The sequence below is a fragment of the Eimeria necatrix genome, genomic scaffold, assembly GCF_000499385.1.
Source record: "Eimeria necatrix Houghton genomic scaffold, Enh_scaff327, whole genome shotgun sequence".
Classification (NCBI taxonomy): Eukaryota; Apicomplexa; class Conoidasida; order Eucoccidiorida; family Eimeriidae; genus Eimeria; species Eimeria necatrix.
The window spans coordinates 2,600-10,099 of NW_013655324.1; the positions used below are offsets into that span (position 1 = coordinate 2,600).

The 7,500-nt window shown below is 54.4% G+C and overlaps 2 protein-coding genes across 2 annotated transcripts; both read left to right on the forward strand.

Annotated features, from left to right (window-relative positions):
- Positions 1-765: 765 nt before the first annotated feature.
- On the forward strand, positions 766-3,270 carry ENH_00043740 (hypothetical protein, conserved; the record flags this gene model as incomplete). Its single annotated transcript, XM_013585400.1, has 1 exon — positions 766-3,270. The coding sequence occupies one exon, from the start codon at positions 766-768 to the stop codon at positions 3,268-3,270; it is 2,505 nt and encodes an 834-aa protein (XP_013440854.1).
- A 2,055-nt stretch (positions 3,271-5,325) lies between these two features.
- On the forward strand, positions 5,326-7,300 carry ENH_00043750 (helix-hairpin-helix motif-containing protein, putative; the record flags this gene model as incomplete). Its single annotated transcript, XM_013585401.1, is given in 3 exon segments — positions 5,326-6,113; positions 6,320-6,491; positions 6,497-7,300. Coding segments are annotated over 3 exon segments (1,764 nt in total).
- Positions 7,301-7,500: the final 200 nt, after the last annotated feature.

Sequence of the window (7,500 nt, forward strand, 5' to 3'; positions counted from 1 at the left end):
GTTGTATTATTATTATTATTATTATTTTGGGGCTGGCGGGGGTTGGAGACGCCGGCGAGGACGGACAAGAAACCCCGTTTTAGGGTTTGCTGGTAGAAAGGAGGGCGGAGGAGAAACCCTGATTTAGGGTTTGGGGATGGAGTTGTAGTTGATAGACAACCTTTTAGGGTTTGGAGAATGTAGTTAGTCGGTAGACGCGGATTTAGTAGGGTTTGCGTAGAAACAGAAGAGCGCGGATACGGGATACGGAATAACACTTTGTAAACCCTAGATTAGGGTTTTGGAACGAGAATGGACTTACATGTAACAACCACCCCAATAGGTGTGGTGTGGGTAGAGTAGTGACGGGAGATGGATAGAGAGACTAGGGTTTAGGGTTTAGGGTTTAGGGTTTGGTGGTGGCAGTTGGACTGGAGAAGGGTAGACAGAAGCAGCAGGAGGGAGGGGGGAGTGGTGTGCAGCAACACCACACCCCACCACCACCGACCCCAAACCCTCGTAAACCCTAAACCCTAGCAAGTGGGGGATAGAGCAGCAGCAGCAGCAGCAGCAACAATGCAGCAGCAGCAGCAATGCAGCAGCAGCAGCAATGCAGCAGCAGCAGCAAAGAGTTGTGAATGTTTAGGGTGTATAGACACCTGAGATGAACGCACACCCACCATGGGCGGCGGGGCCCCACAGCTGCAGCAGCCCACGGACGAGGGTTTAGGGTTTAGGGTTTATTAGGGTTTATTAGGGTTTAGGGTTTGAGTTGGCAATGCGGAAATGACCCTTTTGTCTCCTCCGGGACTCTGGGGGCCCCCAACGGGATCCCCAGGGGGGCCCCCAGGGGGGGGGCCCCCCGGGGGGGGGCCCCCCCCCTTCCAAAGCAGTGACCCTGAAGAACCCCTCGTGCTGCTGCTGCAGCCGGAGAGCCAACGGGGGGCAGCAGCAGCAAGGCTCCTCTGCACTCCGGACTGCACCCAGCTCTCGCAGCAGCAGCAGCAGCAGCAGCAGCTGCTGCTGCTGCGGCAGCAGCAGCAGCAGCAGCAGCAGCACTGCTCGCAGCTCTCGGAAAATGAGGAACACTGCATGCGCAGGAGAGGATCCCTATTCTCGGCTGCCAGCCAGGACGCTTTCGCTGCTGCTGCTGCTGCTGCGGACCAGCAGCAGCAGCAGCAGCAGCAGCAGCAGCAGCACCGGCAGCAGCTGCTGCCTTTGTGGGATAAACTCTGTGAGGACTCACAGGCCTACTCCCAGCAGCAGCAGCAGCAGCAGGAGATTGTTTGGGCCGTTGAAAGGGCTTTTGCTGCAGCAACTGACTTCCCTGTAGCAGCTGCAGCAACAGCAGCAGCAGAAGCAGCAGCAGCAGCAGCAGCAGCAGCAGAAGAAGAAGCAGCAGCAGCTGCTGCTGCTTCTGCTTCTGCTGCTGCTGCAGATGAGCCCCAGCAAGGCGCTAAGAGCCGCAACGGCCCCACAGATGTAGCAGCAGCAAAGCCGCCAGCAGCAGCTACAGCAGCAGCAACTGTCGCAGCACCAACAGTCGCAGCAGCTGCAGCAGCAGCAGCAGCTGCTGCTGCTGCTGCAGCAGCAGCAGGAGATGAATCCGACTGTGACTCGCAAGCCACAGTTGTACTTGGAAGCAATTCCCAGGAGCTCCTGCCGGGTGTACATACACCTCGCGCCCAGCTCTCTACTGCAGCAGCAGCAGCAGCAGCTGCTGCTGCTGCTGCTGCAGGAGCAACTGCAGCGGCTGCAGCAGCAGCAGAGCAGGACGATGTAGCAGCAGCAGCAGATCTCCCCGTGACACCCCTAGCTGCGCCAATCAATTTAGAAGCTGCCGCAACAGCAGCTGCAACAGCAACAGCAGAAGCAGCAGCAGCAGCAGCAGCAGCAGCAAATGCAGCAGCAGAAACGGCAGCAGCGTCTGTGAACCTGCTGTCGCCTCCAGCAGTACCAGCAGCAGCCCCTGCAGAAGCAGCAGCTGCTGCGAACGCAGCAGCAGCAGCAGCAGCAACAGCAGCAGCAGCAGCAGAGCATTCGCCGGGTCCTCGGGCTCCAAAGGATACACAACCAGAAACAACAACTGCAGCAGCAGCAGCATCTGCTGCTGCTGCTGCTGCAGCAGCCGCAACTGCTGCTGCTGCTGCAAGAGAACCCCAAACGCAAGCACCGCGCGCGCCCCCACCGCAGCAACCACCGCCGCAGTCGCAGCTGCAGCAGCAGCAGCTGCAGCAGCAGCAGCAACAGCAGCAGCAGCAGCAGCAGCAGCAGCAGCTGCAGCAGCTAGGGGGTCTGTCTCCTTTAGGGCTGAGTGTGGCTGATTGGGACGATCTGGAAGAGGCCCTCGAGTTTGCCTTATCTCAGGCCAAGGAAGAGAGCCAAGCTGTGGGGGCCCCCTCCTCTGCTGCTGCTGCTGCTGCTGGTGCTGCTGCTGCTGCTGCTGCTGCTGTTGTGTCTGCAAAAAACGACGTCTGTAGCAGCAGGGGTGCCCCGCAGATCGGTGCAGCGGCCGCTTACTGGGGTCAAAGCCAACAGCAGCAGCAGCAGCAGCAGCAGCAGTATTACCATGCGATGCAGATGCAGCAACAGCAGCAGCAGCAACAGCTGCAACAGCAGCAGCAGCAGCAACAGCTGCAGCAGCCCTGGCTACGGGAAGTCCCCTTCCACCATACTGGCACGGCAAGCAGCGGCCCCCCTCACCAGTGGGACTCTCAGTATCAGCAGCAGCAGCAGCAGCAGCAACAGCAGCAGCAGCCGCACCTACAGCAGCAGCAGCACCTACAGCAGCAGCAGCAGCAACAGCAGCAGCAGCAGCAGCAGCAGCAGAGATTGTGGGAGAGCAGCAGCTCTTCAACCCCTGTGAAGAGACTGGCCTCTTCTCTGAGTGGAGTCCCTCAAGGGTCTCTTTTGTCTGTCTCCAGCGGCCCCACACCTTCGCCCCCGAAGCAGCAGAAGCTAGCAGCAAACCAGCAGCAGCAGCAGCAGCAGCAGCAGCAGCAAGGCGCAGCGCAGGGCAGCAGGAACTGCTCTCAAGCGGAGCGCCAGCAGCAGCAGCAGCAGCAGCAGCAGCACGGCCCTTGCAGCAGCAGTAGCAGCAACAACCGCACAACCGACAACAACAACAACAGCAGCAGCAGCAGCAGCAGCAGCAGCAGCAGCAGCAGCAGCAGCAGCAGCGACGACTGGCTGTCGGATGCTGCTTTCCTGCAGCAGCTGCTGCCGCCCGAGGGCGCCGCGCAGCTTTTTGGGGAGGAGACAGATGAGATAAACTGGGGGCCCATTTCTTAGTCCCTTTTGTCTCTTTATTTTTATTTTTATTTTCTTTTTATTTCTTTTTATTTTTTCTTTTTATTTTCTCTCTTATTTCCATTCTCTAGTTGTCTCTTTTTAATTGTCTCTTTTTAACTGTCTCCTTTTATTTGTCTCTTTTTAATTGTCTCTTTTTGATATTCTTTTTGTCTCTTTTTGTTTTTTATTTGTCTCTTTTTGTCTTTCAATTTATCCTTTTATTTGTCCCCTTAATTGCATTTTTATTTGTCTCTTTTTGTTTTTTATTTGTCCTTTTTATTTCTCTATTTTCTTTTTATTTGTCTCTTTATTTTCCTTTCATTTGTCTCTCTATTTGTCTCTTTATTTCCTTATTATTTGTCTTTTTATTTTCTTTTTTTGTCTTTTTTATTTCTTTTTATTTGTCTTTTTTTCTTTTTATTTGTCTCTTTTTTGTCTCCTTTTGTCTCCTTTGACTCCCTTAGGTAATTCTTTTTCTCTTTCAATTTTTTTCATTTATTTCTTTCCTTTGCTGCCCTCACAAACAAAACAAAAAAGGGGCTTTTGGGGGGCCCCGAGGGTACTTGGGGGCCCCCTAGGGGCCCCCCGAAGGCCCTGGGGGCCCCTAGGGGGCCCTTTGGGGGCCCCCCGGGGCCCCCCGGGGCCCCCAGACCTCACTGCAAGGGGCCCCCAGTGTTTTTTAGGGGCCCCCCCGTAGGAGCTTCATAGGCATTTGGGGGCCCTTGTTTCAATATGGGGCCCCCAGGGGGCCCCCCAGGGGCCCCCAGGGGGCCCCCAAGGGGCCCCCAGGGGGCCCCCAAAGAACCCCAAACGCTAGAAGGGGGCCCCCTTTGGTAAAATAGGGTTTTGCATGCTCAAATGAAGCACTTACGTTTGTTTAGAGGGTCTTGGGGGCCCCCTATCCCCAAGAAAGGCCCCTGAGGGGCCCTTGGGGGCCCTTTAGGGCCCCTTTGGGGGCCCCCAGGATCCGTCGGGGGCCCCCAGGGTCTAGCAAGAACCCGGAATTTCATTGGGGGGCCCCTAGATCTAATTACGACCCTCTAGAGGCCCTTGGGGGCCCCCAAAAGACCCTCGGGGGGCCCTTTAGGTACTCTTAGGGGGCCCCCTCGGAGTCCCCCAAGTCGCCCCCAAGGCCCTGGGGACTTTGCTGGTCCAGTGGGGGGCCCCTGAGGGTTCAGGGGCTGGGGGGCCCCACAGGGTTTAGCTTCTTGAGGGCCCCGGGGAGGCTGGGGGCCCCCAGGGGCCCCCAGGGGCCCCCAGGGGCCCCCGCGGGCCCCTGGGGCCCCGGGAGTACCTTTTTGTTTGTTGCATTTTTTCTCTTTTTTTCTTGAAGACTTTCTTCTGCTGCTGCTTCCTGAAGTCTCCTTTTGTCTCCTTTTGTCTCTTTTTATTTTTTTGTTTTTTTGTTTTTTTATTTTCTTTTTTTTTTTTGTCCTTTGTCTTCACTGCTCTCAGCTTCTGCGCCGTGGGCCCCATGGGGGCCCCTAAGACTTGTCTAACTCTGTTCAACTAATTTATTTAATTTAATTAATTAAATATAATTAATTAATTAATTCAAATTAATTTATTAATTCAAATTAACTTATTAATTCAAATGCATTATTTAATTCCTTTATTGAAACTCAAATTACTAATTTAGGGGGCCCCCGGGGGGCCCCCACAGTTAAAAAAGCATACAATTAAATGAAGAAATAAATTAATTATTCAATTAATTAAAAATAATAATTATTTTTAACTAATTAAAAATAAATTAATAGAAAAGAAATACCCTTATGCAACAGAAAGCGACGGCAGGCGCTGCTGCTGCTGCTGCTGCTGCTGCTGCTGCTGCTGCTGCTGCTGCTGCTGCTGCTGCTGCTGCTGCGTGGTGGGGGCCCCATCAACCCCACCACGGAAGACCACTGGGGGCCCCCCAGCTGGGGGGCCCCCCAGCATTTTGTGGTCTTCGAATTAAATATAAAAAACTTTAAATGTTTTTTGAATTAATTAAAAGGGGCAAATGGATTGCGGTGTACGTACACCTGAGACGCCCGGAAGAAGACAGCAGCAGCGAGCATGATGCCCGCAGCAGCAGCAGCAGCAGCTGCGGCAGCAGCAGCAGCAGCAGGCGCAGCAGCAGGCGCAGCAGCAGCAACAGCAGCAGCAGTCAAGGCGGCCACGCAGCCACAGCCAGCAGCAGCAGCCACATTAGCAGCAGCAGCAGCAGCAGCAGCAGAGGAGACAGAAAATGCCAACATTGAATGCTTAGAAGGGGGGCCCCCATTGCCCCATGGGGCCCCCTCAACCCGCCGAAGGTCTGCTGCTGTGGGGGCCCCTGGGGGCCCCCGGGGGGCCCCCCGGGGGGCCCCCCCGAGGAATTCTAAGGCAGCAGAGGGTACAGCAAAGTGCAGAAAAAAGCAGCAAAAAGAAATATATCCTCCAAGAGACACTTCTTGCGAGGCCTGCCTTAAGCTGCAGCAGCAGCTGCAGCAGCAGCAGCAGCAGCAGCAGCAGCAACAGCAGCAGCAGCAGCGGCAGCAGCGAGCAACAGATGAAAACAGTGCGCAGGGCAGCGCGGGGCAAACAGACGCATGTGAAGCAGCAGCAGCAGCAGCAGCAGCAGCAGCAGCAGCAGAATCAGCGTCCGCTCCCGCAGCAGCAGCAGCAGCAGCAGCAGAAGCAGCGTCCGCTCCCGCAGCAGCAGCAGCAGCAGCAGCAGAAGATTTGCAGAGTCTGCAAGCTCTTGCTGCTGCTGCTGCTGCGCTGCGCTGCTGCGGCTACCACATACACTTGATGAAGCCCTCAGCTTTTGCTGCTGCACTAAAGGGATGGTTTAGAAAACACAGAAGGAAACTGCCCTGGAGGTTTGCTGCTGCTGCTGCTGCTGCTGCTGCTGCTGCTGCTGCTGCTGCTGTTGTCGCTGCTGCTGCTGCGGTTGCTGCTGCTGCTGCCGCTGCTGCGACTTTTGCTGCTGATGCTGTTGCTGCTGCTCCTGCTGCTGTTGCTGCTGCTGCTGCACCAGTTTGGGCTTGCTAACTGCTGCTGCTGCTGCTCTTCTTGCTGCTGCAGAGGAGACCCTCCGCCATACACTTGTTGGAAGGAGACACGCAAAGACACGATGGATGCCTCTGCTGCTGCTGCTGCTGCTGCTGCTGATTCTCCTGCTGTGGCTGCTGCTGCTTCACAGACTGGCAAGAGAAAGAGGCAGCAGCAGCAGCAGCAGCAACAGCAGCAACGCTCCATAGTGTCTTTCTTTAAGCCCGTACCTTCTGGAAAACGGCACCAACCCAGCAGCAGCAGCAGCAGCAGCAGCAACAGCAGCAGCAGCAGCAGCAGCAGGAGGGAGGAGGTTGTGGTGGTGTCTGAGGAGGAGCAGGAAGATATGGAAGCAGCAGAAACGCCAGAAGCAGCAGCAGCAGCAGCAGCAACAGCAGCAGCAACAGCAGCAACAGCAGATAAGAAAGCAACAGTGCCAAAAGCTAAAGAAACAGCAGCAGTTGCTGCAGCAGCAACAACAGCAGCAGCCAAAAGGGAAGCAACAGAAGCAGCAGCAGGAACAGATATAGTAGCAGCAGCAGCAGCAGCAGCAGATGTGGCAGCAACAGCAGCAGCAGGAAAAGACGCAGCAGCAGAATCAGCAATCAAGACAGAGGCAACAGCACCGGCAGCAAGAACAGAGGCAGCAGCAGCAGCAGCAGTCAAGAGGGAAGCAGCAGCAGCAGCAGCAGCAGCAACAGATGCAGCAGCAGCAACAGCATCACCCAAGACGGAAGCAACATCAGCAGCAGCGGCAGCGGGAACAGACGCAGCAGCAGCGCCAGCCAAGACGGAAGCAACAGCAGCAGCAGCAGCAGCAGCAGGAACAGATGCAGCAGCAGCAGCAGCAGGAACAGATGCAGCAGCAGCAGCAGCAGGAACAGATGCAGCAGCAGCAGCAGCAGCAGCAGCACCGCAGCGCAGCGCGTACGGGATTTGGATAAGCGAAGTGATGCTGCAGCAGACACAAGTGGCAGCAGCAGTTTCTTACTGGCTGAAGTGGCAAGTAATTTAATTAAATTTAATTTAATTAAATTTAATTAATTTAATTTAATTAATTTAATTTAATTAATTTAATTTAATTTAATTTAATTAATTTAATTAAATTAAATTTAATTTCATTAATTTAATTTAATTTATTTTAATTTAATTAAATTTAATTAAATTAAATTTAATTAAAGTGTCTCTTTGTCTCCTTTTAATGCAACTGTCTCC